This window comes from Nyctereutes procyonoides, unplaced genomic scaffold, assembly GCF_905146905.1.
Source record: "Nyctereutes procyonoides isolate TBG_1078 unplaced genomic scaffold, NYPRO_anot_genome, whole genome shotgun sequence".
Lineage (NCBI taxonomy): Eukaryota > Metazoa > Chordata > Mammalia > Carnivora > Canidae > Nyctereutes > Nyctereutes procyonoides.
Window position 1 is genome coordinate 71,927,881 of NW_026575052.1, and position 18,210 is coordinate 71,946,090.

General features: G+C 37.4%; 1 protein-coding gene across 1 annotated transcript in view; it reads left to right on the plus strand.

Moving 5' to 3' along the window:
- Window positions 1–264: 264 nt before the first annotated feature.
- The window catches only part of DNAJC1 (DnaJ heat shock protein family (Hsp40) member C1), a 202,906-nt gene continuing 184,960 nt past the window's right edge, over window positions 265–18,210 (plus strand). The window contains exon 1 of the mRNA XM_055332364.1: window positions 265–768. Within this exon, the coding sequence (XP_055188339.1) occupies window positions 556–768 (213 nt within the window). The 5' untranslated portion in view covers window positions 265–555. The remainder of the gene's footprint in view (window positions 769–18,210) is intronic.

Here is an 18,210-nt window from a genome sequence, read left to right on the forward strand (position 1 = left end):
AGAAGGTAGACGTTTCCGAGGAAGATTTATACGTGGGCTGTTCAGGTACACGTGTGCTTCCATGTGCCTTAATCTGTGTAAATAAACGCACAGCTTCTCAGGGTGCGCGAGCGAGCGACAAAAAAGGCGTTTCTCAGAGGCCCGGATCCCCGCCGCCCGACTGCCCTACTTCCGGCCCCGCCCACGGCCCCGCGGTTGCTAGGAGACGTGATGTCACCGGAAGCGGGGACTGGGATAGGCTGAGGCGAAGGGAAGCCGCTCCCCCTCTGCAACCTCAGCGCCCGGCGCTGGCTGTGCAGCTGTTTGTAGGCCTGGGGGTGAGGGTCTGCGGAAGGTAGAGCCGCTGCGGCCCCGCCCGGCCACCCACCCGCCGCTGCGTCCTCCCGCTCCCGCCCGCTCCCGCCGCCCTCGCCCTGCCGCCGGCGCGGGCGCCTCCCGTGCGGCTGTCGGTGCTTCTGACTGACAGGCGCTGTTCGCACAGCCCGCGCTGCCCGCCACGTCCCCGGTCGCGGCCGACGGCACAGCGTGGCGGCTGACCTTTCCGAGCCCAGTGCGATGACGGCTACCTGCTCCCGGCCGGCCCGGCCACCTCGGCCACCTCGGCGCCGCTGGCGTCGGCTTGTGCGGTTCCCGCCGCCGCCGCTGCTGTTGCTGCTGCTCCTGGCGGCGGTGGGGCCGGCGCACGGCTGGGAGAGCGGGGACCTGGAGTTATTTGACTTGGTGGAGGAGGTGCAGCTCAACTTCTACCAGTTCCTCGGGGTGCAGCAGGTAAGCGGGGCCGCCGGCCGCCCGAGGGCTGCGCCTCTTCGGCGACTCCCGGGGCCGAAACGTACGGCTCCCGGCAGAAAGGAGGGGGTGGGGCGGGCTTGCACCCGGTTTCCTCGGAGGGAGCCGGCGCCGCGGCCCGGACGTGGGCATCCTGGGCTCTGGCGGCGCTGCTCCCCGGGGCCCGCCGGGGTCTCCTGGTCACCCCAGCCTCAGGGTTGGTCCCCCTCCCCGCGCTCCTCGCCGCTGTGCTCCCCTTCTCCGGTTCCGGTCTCGGTGACAGGTCGGACGGTGCCTCCAGCATGGGGTGTCGATACCTCGCCTTCCCTCAGCCATTCTGGGGGCGATCCCTGCACCCAGCTGAGCTGGGGGAAGAAGGAGAAGAGTAGCGTGGGCAGACCTTTTACATCTTCGCTTTGCTGCCTCCTGAGTGTGGAGAGAATAGTCATGGCTTCCCCTAAATTTTCACCTACCCGGTTACACTTGCCATTTTAGCTGCTTTCTTGCCTCTCTTCCTTTCCGGGAAGATAGGCGTTTTGGTCGGCGTCTGTGTTGCAGAAGTTTTCCTCTCGGTGTACCTTGGACTTGTTAGCCTGTTGGATAGGGCTTCGTATCACAGTTTTGAAATCTGGAGGATCTTGAAGCCTCCACCGTATTGGTCCTGGAATTAAAAATAGAAGTTTTCTGGGTAGGGGAGGCACTTGGGGGTGTTACAGGAAGAGAAGCCCAACCAGTAGCACAGGAGAGTTTTCTTTCTTTTTGTTTTCCTTCCATTTCTTTTCTTTAACTTTCTTTTCTGAGCTTGAGGCTAACTTGTAATGTCAGTTTGTTGCTCTTTACTCCTACTTCGGGAGCGGTACCGGAGGGTAGATATCCAGTCCATCTGCTGCCTCGGAAAAGATGACATTTCACTGATTTAAGGATTATGGGATAAAGACAGAATTTCACACGATCCGATTCAGCCCTTCAGAAAATGCTTTGAATAGTTATGTGGGTAAAAAAAAAAAAAAAATTAAGGTTTACCAACAATTGTCATCCTAGACAAGATATGAATATGGTATGTCGTTCATGACTAGATATGAAATGAAATGTACATTTCCCCCCATAGGTTATCATAAATTTGTACAAACTATTGAGTTTAACACTAAATGGAAATTTACATTCAGCGAAAAAGAATGGAATATAAAATTGCTTTTGCCCCGGCCCCATGATTTTAACAATTTCATTTTTGTAAGAGTTATACAGTGTAAGCATTTCACACTTAAGATTCTTACATGCAAACAATTGTGTGGTATCTGTCTATATTCATTATCTTCACCTGGTGCCACTTGCTACTCATGGAGACAAAATATACCTCATTTTTGGAGTAAATGATATAAATGTGTAAAAATCATTAGTGAAGGGGCAGCCCCCGTGGCCCAGCAGCTTAGCGCCGCCTGCAGCCCGGGGTCTGATCCTGGAGACCTGGAATCGAGTCCCACGTCCGGCTCCCTGCATGGAGCCTGCTTCTCTCTCTGCCTCTTTCTCTCTATGAATAAATAAATAAAATCTCTAAAAATATAAAAATAAAAAAATAAAAATCATTAGTGAAAATATAACTCTGAGGACACTTAAGAATGCCTTTAATATATAGAATTTATCATGATTGAATAAACTCTGTAGCTAGAAAGTCCTTTAAAAAAAGATTTAAAAAAATAAAAATAAAAAAGATTTTATTTATTTGAGAGAGATTGAGAGCATGGGGAAGGACAGAGGGAGAGGGAGAAGCAGACTCCCTGCCCAGCAGGGACCCGGATACAGGCTTGATCCCAGGAGCCCAGGATCATGACCTGAGCTGAAGGCAGATGCTTAGCCGACTGAGCCACCCAGGTGCTCCTGGTAAAAGCCTATACATAACCTGTCCAAAGATCTTGAAGATACTTTCCAGTTATTCATGGAATTTTAAGGTCCTTTAAAGGAATATAGAAATTTAGTAGCAGTAGTTTAAAATTTCGATTATGTAGTCTGGCTTGCATGAGAACCCTCATAAAATTTTCATTTATAATTTCACGCAGTTTAATTTCAGAGTTAATTAGGCAGTAAAACAATCAGAGCACTTAACTGTAGGAGCAAAGATAGAGAATAAAGAAGCATAATTGAGAAGATTCTATGTCAAAGAATTTGAAAAGAAGGATCCAGAAAATTATTTTAATCTGTGTTTCTCTACCTAGCAGTGTTGAAATTGGAAGGAATCCAGAAGCAATTTTATTCTACCCAAGCAGAGACACTGAATGGAACAAGGTCTTCACATTACATCGAAACTTAACTTTTTGGAACACTTTCAGGGGACCAGAAATTTGGTAGAGACAAATGTAGCCTCTTTCCGTTTCTTAATGTTTAATTTTCAGGCCAGAGCCAATAATCTTTTGGTGACTAGCCAGACATGAGGGACTAGGACAAATTAGATAGGTTATTCAGAGTTGTAAATTGGCTCTATGCATCCATCAGTTTTGTTGTTAATTTAGCAGAGATTTATTTTGTGCCTGCTGAAGTTTAAGCACTGGGAATTGGCTGGCATATAAAACAAACCCCCTAGCCTTGTGAAACTCGCATTTTACTTGGGGGAGGTAATAGGAAACAATCAAACAAGTAAATATAAATGTCAGGTGGTCAGAAAAGACCTCCAAAGGAAGTATGTGAGTCATGTGGACAAGTTGGGGAAGGTATTCAAGAAAGGCAGACAGTAAATACTAAGGCCTTGAGGCAAGAGTTTGCTTAATGTTTGAGGAATAGCAGGGCAGCTAGTGGGGCTGGAGAAGGGTGAACCAGGAGGACGGTAATAGATGAGATCAGAGTCATGGACTTTGGCTATTACGTATGTGTAAGTTGGGATCCATGTTGGGTTAAACTGAAGAGGTACCTGATTTGACTTAAATTTCAGAATGATTATTGTGTTGAGGACTGTATGTATGTCCTTAGTTACTTAGTGGGATAATTGTGTAAAATGTAGAGTGGATCTGGTCAAATTCTGGATATAATTGAAACAAAAGCTGACAGAATTTTACTGTTTGTTTGAATGTATCATATGAGGGGGGTGAGGTTGAGAATAATTCTAAAGCTTTTGGCCTCGGTAATTAAATACTTGTTTAATTGCAGTTGTTACCTAATGAGATGGAGAAGCTAGTATAGACGCAGGTCTGGTTGGGGGAAAATCAGAAATTTGGCTTTGGTTGTGCCGAATTTAAGTATCTGTTAAACATTCAAGTGGATCTGGCATATCGACATTGATTATATAATTCTGGAGTTACAAGGAGAAAGATTTGAGCTGTAGATATAAATTTGGGAGTCCTTGGCACTTAGAAGGCAATTTAAGACCACAAAACTGGATAAGTTCACCTGGAGGGGTGGATGGTGAAAGTAAGAGGGAAAACAGAGGCCTGGGAGGTAAGCCATGGGCATTCCAAACTTCCAGAGAAAGGGAGATGTGGAAGAACCAGCAAAGGAAATGGAGAAGGAGCAGCCAGTGAAGTAGGAGGCAAACCAAGAGAAAGTTGGTCTCTTTCAAGTCAAGAAAGAATTTTATTTTATTTTATTTTATTTTATTTTATTTATTTTTTTAAGAAAGAATTTTAAAGAGGAGAAAGTGATCAGGTGGGGAAAATGCTGATGATAACTAAAATGAAGGTTCTGAGAATTGACTGTTGAATATAACAACGTGGAGGTCATTGATTACCTAAGCAGGAGCTGTTTCGGGGGTGGTGAGATCAATGGTCTGGTTAGATTGGGCTCAGGAGAGAAGGGGAAGAATTAGAGACAATATAAAATTTTTTTTGTGATATCCTTATGCTAAACTAGAAACCAGGGATGATGGAGACTGAACGTAGCATCCATTTTATCCTTTTCCACTTGATCTAAAATAATTAGGTTGGTCACTCTCTAAACACTTTAATTGGAATGATCGATGACCTTTAGAACTTGGACCAGGCCATCTTCTGACTTATAATTTTGGGCAAGTTAGTTGCCTCATTTTTTGGACAAATAGTATCTTTATTTACTTCATTGTTAAGTACATTGCAGATATTTAAATATTATCTTGTATAGACATGTGAGCAGAGATGGAAGGAGAGGAGCTATAGTGAAGAGAGGGACTTTTGATTAGGAGAACCAGGACCCTGGCCCCATTTTATAATGAAAGTATAGTCATAAATATCTTTTAAAACCTTTATTTTCATCAAAGCACTTATTTGTGAAAGTGGGTTCTATATTAATGAATGTAAGACATCATTACTATGTTTTTTTTAAGTTTTTATTTAAATTCCAGATTAACATACACTGTAATATTTATTTCAGGTATACAGTTTAGTGATTGGACACTTCCATACAACACCCTGTGTTCATCACAAGTGCTCTCAATCCCCATCACCTGTTTAACCCATCCCTCCACCCACCTCCCTTCTATAACCATCAGTTTGTTCTATATAGTTAAGAGTCTTTTTCTTAAATTACCCCTCTATGTTCCCCCCTGAACAATTGTTTCTTAAATTCCACATATGTGAAATCATATGGCATTTGTCTTTCTGACTTATTTCATTTTGCATGATGCTCACTAGCTCCATCCACATTATTGGAAATGGTAAGATTTAATTCTTTTTTGATGCAAGATTTAATTCTTTTTTTGATGACTGAGTAATATTCCACTGTATATATATCACATCTTCTTTATCCATTCCTCAGTCAATAGACATTTGGGCTCTTTCCATATTTAGGCTATTATAGATAATGCTGAGATAAACATTAGGGTGCACATATCCCTTTGAATTAGGATTTTTGTATCTTTGGATAAATACCTAGTAGTACAATTGCTGGATCATAGGGTAGTTCTATTTATAACTTTTTGAGAAAACTCCATACTGTTTTCCAGAGTGACTGTACCAGTTTGCATTCCCACCAATAGTATAGGAGAGAGAATTCCCCATTCTCTATATCCTCACCAACACCCGTTTTTTCTTGTGTTGTTAATTTTAGCCATTCTGACAGGTGTGAGGTGATATATCTAATTGTAGTTTTGATTTGTACTTCACTGATGAATAGTGATGTTAAGCATCTTTTCATGTGTCTCTTGGCCATCTGTATGTCTTTTTTTGAAAAGTGTCTGTTCATGTCTTCTGACCATTTTTAATTGGATTATTTGTTTTTGGATGTAGAGTTTGGTAATAAGTTCTTTATAGATTTTGGATACTAGTCCTTTATCAGACATGTCATTTGCAAATATCTTCTCCCATTTGGTAGGCTGCTTTTTAGTTTTATGGATTGTTTCCTTTACTATGTAGAAGCTTTTTATCTTGATGAAGTTCCAGTAATTTATTTTTGCTTTTATTTCCCTTCCTCAGGAGACATATCTAGTAAGAAGTTGCTACAGCCAATGTCAGAGGTTACTGCCTGTGTTCTGCTCTACGATTTTAATGGTTTCAGGCCTCATATTTAGGTCTTTAATCCATTTTGAGTTTATGTTTGTGTATGGTGAAAGAAAGTGGTCAAGTTTCATTCATCTGCATGTTGCTGTCCAGTTTTCCCAACACCATTTGTTGAAACGATTGTCTTTTTTCCATTGGATATTCTTTCCTGCTCTTTTGATGATTTGCCCATATGGTTGTGGATTCATTCCTGGGATTTCTGTTCTGTTTCATAAATCTATGTGTTTATTTTTGTGCCGGTACTATACTGTCTTGATTACTGCAGCTTTGTAATATAACTTGAAGCCCAGAATTCTGATGCCTCCAGCTTTGCTTTTTCAAGTTTGCTTTGGCTATTCAAGGTTTTTTTTGTGTGTGTGTGTGGTTCCATACAAATTTTAGGATTGTTTGTTCTAGTTCTGTGAAAAATGCTGTCAATATTTTTTTAAATATTTTATTTATTCATGAGACAGAGGCAGAGACATAGGCAGAAGGAGAAGTAGGCTCCCTGTGGGAGCCTGATACAGGACTCAGTTGCAGAACCCCAGGATCACAACCTGAGCCAAAGGCACATGCTCAGCCACTGAGCCACCCAGGTGCCCCTGCTGTTGGTATTCCAAAAGAGATTACATTAAATATGTAGATTGCTTTGAGTTGTATAGACATTTTAACAATATTTGTTCTTCCAGTCCATGAGCATGGTATGTCTTTCCATTTCTTTTTTTTTTTTTAAGATTATTTATCTATTCATGATAGACACAGACTGAGAGAGAGAGAGAGGCAGAGACACAGGCAGAGGGAGAAGCAGGCTCCTCGCAGGGAGTCTGATGTGGGACTCGATCCCGTATCCTGGGATCAGACCTGAACCAAAGGCAGGTGCCCAACCACTGAGCCACCCAGGCATCCTTGTCTTTCCATTTCTTTGTGTCATCTTCAGTTTCTTTCATCAGTATTTTATAGGTTTCAGGATATAGGTCTTTCACCTCTTTGCTTAGATTTAGTTCTAGGTATCTTATGGTTTTTGGTGCAGTTGTAATTGAGGTTTGATTCCTTGTTATTTCTTTCTGCTGCTTCATTATTGGTGTATAGAAATGCAACTGATTTTTGTATGTTGATTTTGTTTACTGTTGACTTTACTGAATTCATGTATTGGTTCTAGCAGTTTTTTGGTGGAGTCTTTTGGATTTTCTACAGAGTCATGTTGTCAGCAAATAGTGAAAATTCTACTTCTTTCTTACCGATTTGGATGCTTTTTCTTTTTGTCGTCTGATTGCTGTGGTTAGAATTTCCAATACTGTGTTAAATAACAGTGGTGAGAGTGGACATTCTTGTCTTTTTCCTGACCATAGAGGAAAGCTCTCAGTTTTTCCCCATTGAGAATGATATTAGGTGTAGGTTCTTCATGTATGGCCTTTATTATGTTGAGGTATGTTTCCTCTAAACCTACTTTGTTGACGGTTTTTATCATGAATAGATGTACTTTGTCAGATGCTTTTTCTGCATTTACTGAAAGGATCATAGGGTTCTTGTCCTTTCTTTTATGAATGTAGTGTATCATGTTGATTGATTTGAGGATATTGAACTCAGTGATTCCATCAAACATAATAACATTCATATCAGAGAAGTCCCAGAAGAAGGAGACAAAGGGGGCAGAAAATTTACTTGAGGAAATAATAGTTGAAAAATTCCCTAAGCTGGAGAAGGAAACTGATATCAAGATCCATGAGGCACAGAGAACTCACATCAAAATCAAACAAAAGTAGGCCAACACCAAGACATATTGTAATTACATTTGCAAAATATAATGATATGGAAAAAAAAACTTAAAAAGAGCAAACAAAGTCCTTAACTCACAAAGGAAGACCCATAAGGCTAGCTGCAGATTTCTCAACAGAAATTTGGCAAGCCAGAAGGGAGTAGCATGATATATTCAAAGTGCTGAGTGTGAGAAATCTGCAGCCAAGAACACTCTATCCAGCAAGGCTATTCTTATGTTCCATGATTTTTCTTTCTTTTGTTCAACTTCATGATTGTCCATTTTTTTTTGTCATCTGTGTCACATATTTGTTCTCTGCTTCTTCCAACTTTGTGTTCATTGCATCAAGCCTGTTTTCAATCTCAGTTACTGCGTTTTTCATTTCAGTTTTTTAACTCTTTTATCTCCATGGTAAGGGTCTCTCAGAAGTCTTCCATTCTTTTCTCAAGCCCAGCTGAAATGATTACAGTGTTTTAAGTAACATCACAGTATTTTATTTTAGGAGCTAAATATTTTGTTTTTGTTTTTTTTTTTTTACTTATATTTACTGAAATTTTTGTTGAAGAGTGTCATTAGGACATAATTAGAAATTTAATATAGAATTTGGGTCTCCGTTCCCATCCTTGTTAATACTAAAGTAAGGTTAGGATTCATTCACTTAGTGTTTCTGATTAATGTCATCAACCAACTGAAATCTCATATGTAATTGGGCATGTTGCAAAAGCAAGGGTATGCCATAGTCTACATTTCTGGTTGGAGAGAATGTGTTTAAAACAATGTTTCATTATTAGATAGACACCCATTTTAGTGCCAGTGAGGCAGTAAACATAAAGCCCTGTGCAGGTACACAGCTAATAGAATTTGAATTATTAAAGATTAATTGTTGAAGATCAGAGCCTAAAATCAAGAATTAAGTGTATGTCATAGTCTAAATAGCAGTATTAAAATGTCACTGAAAGCAAACACTAGAATTCTAAAAGGAATAATTTCCTTAGTTAGACAACTCCTGGTTTTAGAAGGCACAAGAATTTTTAAAAGCTACATGAGACTCTACTGTCGGACGTGTAATGAATGAGTAGTAGTCAAAACAAGTTAAGATCAGAAAGATCATTGTCATTTACTGGGAAGATCTGAACAGATCTTAGGGAAATCATGGGGCCCATATGCATGCGACTAAGGAAGGTAGAGACTTCTTATTTCTAGTCAGTTTTTGAGGACTTTATTCATACCACATCAAAATGGGTCAAGTTAAGTAGGCTATCCCATGACCAATTGAAGTTATACATTACCAAGAAGCCTCTGACTTTTTGAAATAAGAAAAAAATTGCAAATCTTATTAGTTATTTTCAATGACCTTTTAGTTAAGAGATAAAAGATTAGTACTTAGGTTATTTTCTGACTTTAAGTGGTGTTTTGTGTTAATAGTTTCTAAATTTGATTTAAGAAAGTTAACATGTATGTATAATGTAGGATAGCTAAAAATTGTGATTTTACTTGTAGTTGATTATATACTATCTTGTATTTTTAGTGGGTGTTTTATCTATGGTAGGAAATAGACTTCTTGTGTTTAAAGAATTTTGGTTCAGACATTTAATAAAGTTCAAATGATTGCCATGCTGTACAATTCTATAGTAGTTATATAGAATTAATGTGTGCCTTTTGTATCACACCTTTCAAAGTAGTATGAGGTTCAACTTAGTGTAAATTAGATTGATCTTGAAATTAGTTATTGTGGAAAGTGTCAGAGGTTTTCAACAATACTGACATCTCTCAAACTGTTGTTGAAACTTATTATTTTGAATCACCTTCAAAGCCTGCAGCATATTTGGCAGATTATTCTTATTAATAGTAAATCTTTAAGATGGATTTTATTTTCAGTTTAGCTAATAGTCATTTGGAGCTAAATTTGGTGACTAAATTGGGTTAGTAAGCTTGGGTAAATACAGTGGGAACTGATAAAGTGACCTGAATATAAATTTAATGTAAGGTTCATAAACTGGTTTAAGACCTGTTCTTAAGAGTTCTGGAGAAGTTTAGAGCAATATCAACATGAAGTAAATCTATAGCCTTACAAAGTAATGTATACTAGTAAACGACTTTTGGAATGCTTATTACATTGTGGGTAGCAAATTTTTAAAAGATTTTTTACCTACAGGGGAACAATATATAAAGATTATCTTAATTTGAGAGAGGTAGAAAAATACTGAGCTAGAATAAAATAATTAATTTGCTTGCTTTAATATTAAAAACAAGCATTCAGGGGATCCCTGGGTGGCGCAGCGGTTTGGCGCCTGCCTTTGGCCCAGGGCGCGATCCTGGAGACCCAGGATCGAATCCCATGTCGGGCTCCCGGTGCATGGAGCCTGCTTCTCCCTCTGCCTGTGTCTCTGCCTCTCTCTCTCTCATTCTGTGTGACTATCATAAATAAATAAAAATTAAAAAAAAAAAACAAGCATTCATTATATAATACTTTTATAATAAAGCTGGTTAAAGCAGAGTGGGAGAGGAATCAGTCTGTTTGTGATAGGGACAGTAGCTGAGAATACCACTGAGAGGCAAAAATAGGAAATATGTAAGGAGAGGGGAAATGTGGAAAAATGCATCAATTACAAATAAAAATGGTAATAGAGTAATATCTCCATCTTGTGGCCTTCTTTGGATATTGTCTTTAAAAATGTTGAGGGGTTGTATTTTCACAACTGTAGGCATAAGTAAAAATAAATATATATCAGGTAAAAATAAAATATGGGTCAGGGATTTTTGCAGTATTTTGTATTTGGACCTTTAAAACCAAGCTTCCCAATTGGTGTGCTACAAGTAAGTGTGCTTAAATAGTGATGTCCTTTCTTGGGTGGACTTAACCATTTATTCCAGTGTGTCTTTTCAAATACAATTCTCTATGAAATGCCATAGTATGAAAAAGGTTGGAAAAACACTATAAAGGCGTACAGGTCTGATATTTTTCTTCCAGGGAAAATTTTATAAGCATATATATATATATATGCCTGCAGATACACACATATATATAGATATAATTGTCTTAAAATTAGTCTTAATAAAATTTTTGCTATAGTAATGATCTTGTTTAGCTCTTATATATGAAAAAGCATTATTTACCATATCAGTGGGAGAATCTGAATATAAAAAGAGTCAATAAGTCTTTTTTTTTTTTAATTTTTTTATTTACTTATGATAGTGAGAGAGAGAGAGAGAGAGAGAGGCAGAGACACAGGCTCCATGCACCGGGAGCCCGATGTGGGATTCGATCCCGGGTCTCCAGGATCGCGCCCCGGGCCAAAGACAGGCGCCAAACCGCTGCGCCACCCAGGGATCCCCAGAGTCAATAAGTCTTTGATGAATCAGTGTCCTTCAGATACTTGATTATTCATTCTGGTTGAAATAACCATTAAACATTACCATAGTTCGGACCTCAGAGGACTGCCTTAATGATTTGTACCAATCTTCTGTGTGAAGAGTATACAAATGACTTTGGAATATATAAATATACAAATTCTGAGTAGCCTAAAGTAATATTTGTGACATTAGGAGATAGATAATATTTTACTTAGAAATCCTGACTGACATAGATTTCAAATTTGGGGCATTTAACACTTTTTCAACCCATTGATCCCTTAGAGCAACACTGTGCAATAGATGTATAATACAAGCCACAAACATAATTTTAAATTTTCTAAAAGCTACATTTAAAAAGTAAAAAAGGAAGATTAAATTAATTTTAATAATATATTTAATCCAGTGTATCAAAAGTATTTCAACATTTAATCACATTTTAAATAATTATTAATGGTTCACATTCTAGCTTTTACTGTCATTAAAATCTGGTATGTATTTTACATTTATACTTCTAGTATACTTTGATTCAGAAGTACAATTAATGTAAATTAATCAAATACAATTAAAAAATTGGTTTCTGAATTGTATTAGCACATTTCAAGTGCTCAAATATGGCAGATGGCTACGACTTTAGAAAGCACAGGTTTAGGAAATCAACATTTCTGTGTTGTATACATATACCTAAATATTTTTGGGTAAAATCACTAACTGCTATTTCCATTTTGTCAGGGATCATTGCCATCTTTTTTTTGCCTTTTGTATTTTAACTCAGCATAGTTTTTGTTGCTTTTTTTTTTGTTTTTAGATTGTTTCAGTTATGCTAGATATCATCTTCCTAGTTATCTGTACATTTTCCATTCTTTTCTTTGACCTATAAAAGCTGTTAGTATAGTGCATGCTACTCTTCTAGGGACAGTGGGTCTCAATGTCCATGCATACAGAGCTCAACGTCCATGCATACAGAGCTAATAAGGGTGTTTTCAGATAATCAGCTTAATTTAAATGGGTTATTTGCTTTTGCTGACTTGACTGTTATATTTGATAATTCTTAAAGTCTTATTAATATGTTAAGTTTTCAGTGTTGCTTCAGTGTTGTGTATCAGTGTTCCTAGTTTGTAATTTTAACTTTGAGGTTTTCCATTCTTTCTATTTATTTTGAAACTCATCCATCAAATATATTGCTAGCTATGAAATAGTTGCTATATTCTTTACTGTCATCTATTTTGAGTATTATATATTTAAATGACTTTATTGTTTTATGATTTTTTTTATTTGAGAGACAGAGAGAGAAGCATGAGGAGTGGGCAGAGGGAGAAGCAGACTCCCTGCTTAGCAGGGAGTCCATGCTGGGCTCTATCCCAGGACACTGGGATCATGACCTGAGTTGAAGGCAGACACTTAACTGACTGATCCACCCAGGAGCCCCTAATTAAATGATTTTAAGGGAGATTTCTATGTCCATTTCTATTTGTGTGCCAGTATTTTAGCTCTTAATCAGGGGTACCAAGTCATCCATTTTTACTAGTTGTCTCTGCCACCTCTATATAGCTCCTAGTAAGTATTGCTTTCCTTTAGACTCAATAATTAATTGCTGATCTTTTTGACTCTACCTTTTGTAATTTCATACACAACTGAGGAAAAGAAGTAGATATTAATGATGATTTTTATATGTAGCTATTGTTGTTTTAAGTAATCTTGGTACAGGGGCACCTGGGTGGCTTAGTCAGTTGAGTGTCCCAACTCTTGATTTCAGCTCAGGTCATGATTTCAGGATTGTGAGATGGACTCTGGTGTCAGGCTCCCTGCCTAGTGCAGAGTCTGCTTGAGATTCTCTCTCCCTTTCCTTTACCCTTTACCCTGCATGTTCTCTCTCTCCCTCTCTCTCTCTCCCTCTCTCAAGTAAATAAATAAATTAACTAAAAAAAAAAAAATCCTGGTACAAGAAAGAAATTGCACTGGGGTCAGAAATGTAAAAAATTCTATGTTGAGTGAAAAAAAGAAACAAAACAAAAATTTAAAAACCAGTAATAGAATCCTGAAGTTGGAAAAGATCTCACCAATATCTAACCTATTTTCTCATATAGGAATCCTGAATCTCTCTATAGTTCTTTGGCAGATGGTCATCCACTCTGTTTTATTTACCTCTAACAATGAGTTTATGAAGCAGCCTATTGAGTTTTTGGATTGTAGTACTCAGTGGAAATGTTATTCTTATGTAAAGCTAAAATCATAGTTCTTATCTACTTCCAGCTTCATTTGCAATCTTATTTTGGAGTACCCCTAAATATATATTCCCTAAAATTATTGCTCTGAAATGCCTTAAAATAAAATGCACAAAGGAAATAGTTACTTGTTGATTCTCTCTACGGTAGTAGGGTTACTTAAAAACAACAACTACAACCCACAATTCTTTGTGTATCAGTTATACCTCAATAAAGCTATTAAAAATAAAATATACAGGCAACTTGAGAGGCCTTCTTGTTTTCATGGTCTTTAGAAATGTACTAAATCCACCCTAGAGAAGACCCAAGCCACCGTAGTTACAGTTGTCTTAGAATTACACTGAGCATGATTTGAGATTACTATAAATGATTCCCTGAGGTCATCAAAGTCAGCAACAGGAAATTTCTAGGAAATGAAAACAAGATGATTTGGGGTATATCAGCTTTGATAATATGGGCCACAAGAGTAATTTAATTAAAATTGTACCCAGAAGTTGTTATAGACTCTTAAAGCAGAATGCACGTGTGCAGTTGTACAGGTTGTGTGTCTACTAAAAACCTCTTTTCATTATACTATGAAAATATCGTAGACTTTGAGATTATTAAAGAACTGCACATAGGTGTTTCAACTTAAAGGAAATAATTACTCCTTTATAACTAAAATGTCAGTAAAATTTTAGTTCACAAGTTCATCTTGAGTTGGAGTTTCTCTACCCCCTTTTATGCAGCCCTCCCTAGAGACTTCACAGTGGCTTTTACTCATATAGGCAGCTTAGGGCTCCCTCCTGAGGTTATATTGGGGCCACTGCAGATCCAGCTACCAAGCCTGCAGATCCCTTGGCCTGGTCTCAGCTGTGGGGCTGAAACCATGGCCTCTTACCATCCCGGATACATAATATTTTATAAGCTATAGCCTCAGGTAGTGAGTGGCATTTTTGCTTTATATGTTTTTCCCTCCCCTGCAGGTGGTAGAGTCCTACTTCAACTGTTGGTTTCAAGCACTTAGTCTGGCTCTGATCCCAGGCCTTTTGTAGAGTACTTTTAGCCCTCATTACTTTGTGAGAGTCATACTTCTCAATTACTGCCTACTTGTAGGTGTAGAGTCCAGTAGGCCTATACCTTAAGCTCTAATTAGGGCTACAAGTTTCCTTTTTTTTTTTTGTCTACTGAGATACTTAACTAGTGTTTTTCATAGCTAGGTGTTTGTGATTTTTCTCTTTAAATTTTATCTTTGGTATGTGTTTGGAGGAGGTTAGGGAGGAAGTCCCTCAGTGCTTGCAGTGCTACTGTAACCCTAGAATGTTTTTAAAAGCTGCATTTTTTAATAATAATTATTATTTTTAATCCTAGTTTTCCTGTTATCTAAGAACATTTTACCATTTATCATCGAGAAATATATTTAGGCCTATTATTCACAGCAATATAAGAGATTAATTAGGTATTAAAAGGGACAGTAGGCCATCCACTTTCTGACCACTATTCCTAGACTTTATCCAGGTCTGGGTGCTAAAACAGTCAAGTAACATTTCTGAAATAATTGGATCCCGCAAAGTTTTGAATATGAATGTAATAAGTAGATCCTCTTACCTCAGAGTGATGTATATGGCCCCATTGTTGGAGACCCACAGAGGAGGGTTTTGATTTTTGTCTTGAACCTAGTTAGAAAAATATGGTAGGTGGGGAGAAAGACAGTGAAACTCAAGATACATGTCATAAAAACCATTGCTGGGGGAAATTAATGGTCCTAACATTAAGTTCTATGCAGGTAGTGTCATGTCAGCTGTAAATATATGCTATACTTGCAAACCTCTTAAAAATACCTTCTCTTTCTGAGCCTAAATAACATTATGTTCTCTCATATTCAGTCTTTAAAGATGTACAAAACAAAACATAGTACAGTGAAGGTTAACCTCACTGAAAACTGTTTTAGTAATAAACTTGATGACACTACTAAAATCCTAGAATTTCAATGGATATTAGCTTCATGGAATTGGATGATCCTTAATTGAAGCTTCAACAAATGATTTAAAGAAAGAAGTATACACTTCAGATTTATAAGGAAAGATAAAAAGTTCTTTCATTCTAGATTTGTAGGAATTAAATATCAGTTTACATACAATCTGAGGAACATATTTGTTTTGTAACAAATTTAATATTTAAATATTTACATTTAATTTACATTTTATATTTAGTTGTTACATTTAATATTTAATGTACATTTAATATTTAGTTGTTAATCTCTGGAAAGTCTTTAAAGATACTAACATGGAAGAGAACAGTGGTATAATCTTTTTAAAAGACATTTCACGGGAATCCCTGGGTGGCTCAGGGGTTTAGCGTCTGCCTTCAGCCCAGGGTGTGATCCTGGAGTCCTGGGATCAAGTCCTGAGTCAGGCTCCCTCATGGAGCCTGCTTCTCCCTCTGCCTGTGTCTCTGCGTGTCTCTCTGTGTCTTTCATGAATAAATAAGTAAAATCGTTTAAAAAAAAAAAAAGACACTTCACTTGCAGATAGTCATTGTTGGTTTTCTAATGTGGATAACAATACTATCTCTGCAGCAGTTCTCTCCAGTAATGTTTCTAACCTTTGTTTTTGTGACAGAATAGAATTGCAAAGCTATCTAGATTGTTATGAAACTTATAACAAAGCCTGTTTTTCATAGTTGTTAATTCATTAGTTCTTTTGATAATACTACTAATAATAAAGAATTAGAAACAAATTTTAACAGGGGACTTTCAGTAAATTATGACATATCCTTGGCCTGATGTGTAATCATTAATAATACTGTATGGGAAAGTATACAGCAACATGGAAAAATATTTACGATGTAAGTGAAAAAAGCCAAATATCAAGTTGTATTCACATTGGTTATAATTTTGTATGAGTTTTATATGTGCACAAAGGTAAAAAAGTAACATGGAGTAATGGGAACAGTTTGAATTGTGGGATTAGTAGAATTATTTTATTTAGCAGTGAATGTTTCCTTTTAGAGTTCTGTTAGTATTAATAATACATATTCATGTAAATTCTTTTATTTTGGGAAAAAGAATGTCATATAATTAAATCACAATTTATTGTGTTTTATTAGATAAATTGAACAGATATTTAAGTTGCCTTTAACTTATAACTTATAGAGTTGTAAATGGGAAATTAGACAAACAACTTTAGACTTAAAAAACCCATCTATATATTTTGTTATTGTAAAAATATTAAGTAACTTCTAATAATTATTTCAGTGAATCAGAACCTATTTTATCAAATTCCAGATGTTAATCACTTGAGAAATTAATAGCATAGGTCAAATGAAGTAGCTTTATGGTTGTAAATATACTTAGGATATGCTATAGATATAATTTTTCTTTCCGGCAAACAAACACAATGGTATCCTGGCCAAGAAAGCCAACTAATAGGTCTTGAGGGTAAGACCATACTTCAGTGCTTCTTAACTTTGTATTATTTTTCTGAAATTTTTAATATATGTATATAGTGTATTATAGATTCAACTGAACAACCAGCTACATTATAGGCTTATTTATAACTTCTTCAGTCCTCGCAGTGCATATATAGTTTAGAGGTGTGCTGTCCAGTATTGTAGCTTCTAGCCACATATGACTGACTGTCAGGCAACTGAAAAGTGGCTGGACTAAGAACATTAATTTTACATTTTATTTGATTTTAATTAACTTAAAATTTTAAAACTGAAGGAGTACAAAATACTTTTCCATTGAATACAACTTTACTCTTTGGTTAGGACTACATTTCACTTTAACCATAAAAAATTTGGCTTATTCATTGAGATTTGTTGTACATATAAAACATACACTAGATTTTGAAGACTTTGTATAAAAAATAGTGTAAAATATCTCAGTAACTTTTAATATTACATGCTGAAAATATTTTTATAAGTTGATTTAAATAAAATATTAAAATTAATTTTACATATTTTTCCTTTTTTATAATGTGACTACTAGAAAATGTAGTTACACATGTGGCTTGCATTATATTGTATTGGACAGTGCTGGCTTACAGCAGGCATCAGCAAAGTATGACCTGTCCCTGGTTTAGATTTCTGGGTAGAGGAGCAAGTACTTACTTTGCCTAGGGTGCAAAAGATAATTGTTGGGCTCAGGAAAAATGTTTATAACATACCATATATTAGTACAGTAATAGGCTACATATGAGTTAATGAAGAAAGAGATATCTAAAATCCAAATATAAATACAAAAAATTTAAAAAAATTTTTAAGATTTATTTATTTATTCATGGGGGGATGGGTGGGAGCAGAGACACAGATAGAGGGAGAAGCAGGCTCCATGCCGGGAGCCCGACGTGGGACTCGATCCCGGGACTCCAGGATCGCGCCCCGGGCCAAAGGCAGGCGCCAAACTGCTGAGCCACCCAGGGATCCCCCAAAATTTAAAAATTTTTAATGAATAGTTTATACAATCAAAAATATTTGGAAGTCATAATATAGAAGGTGCTATAAAAGAGAAAGAGAGTGAAAGACAAGGCTTTTCGACTAATGGAGTAAGGAGCTCAGTAAATCTGCTCCTCCTCCCCCAAAATGATGAAACTTCACAAAATTGTCAAAACAACTATTTCAGGGTAACATCCTACATGTCCATTATAATCTAGAAGGCTATGGAGGGAATGGAGAAAACCCTAGGTATTCACACATTCCT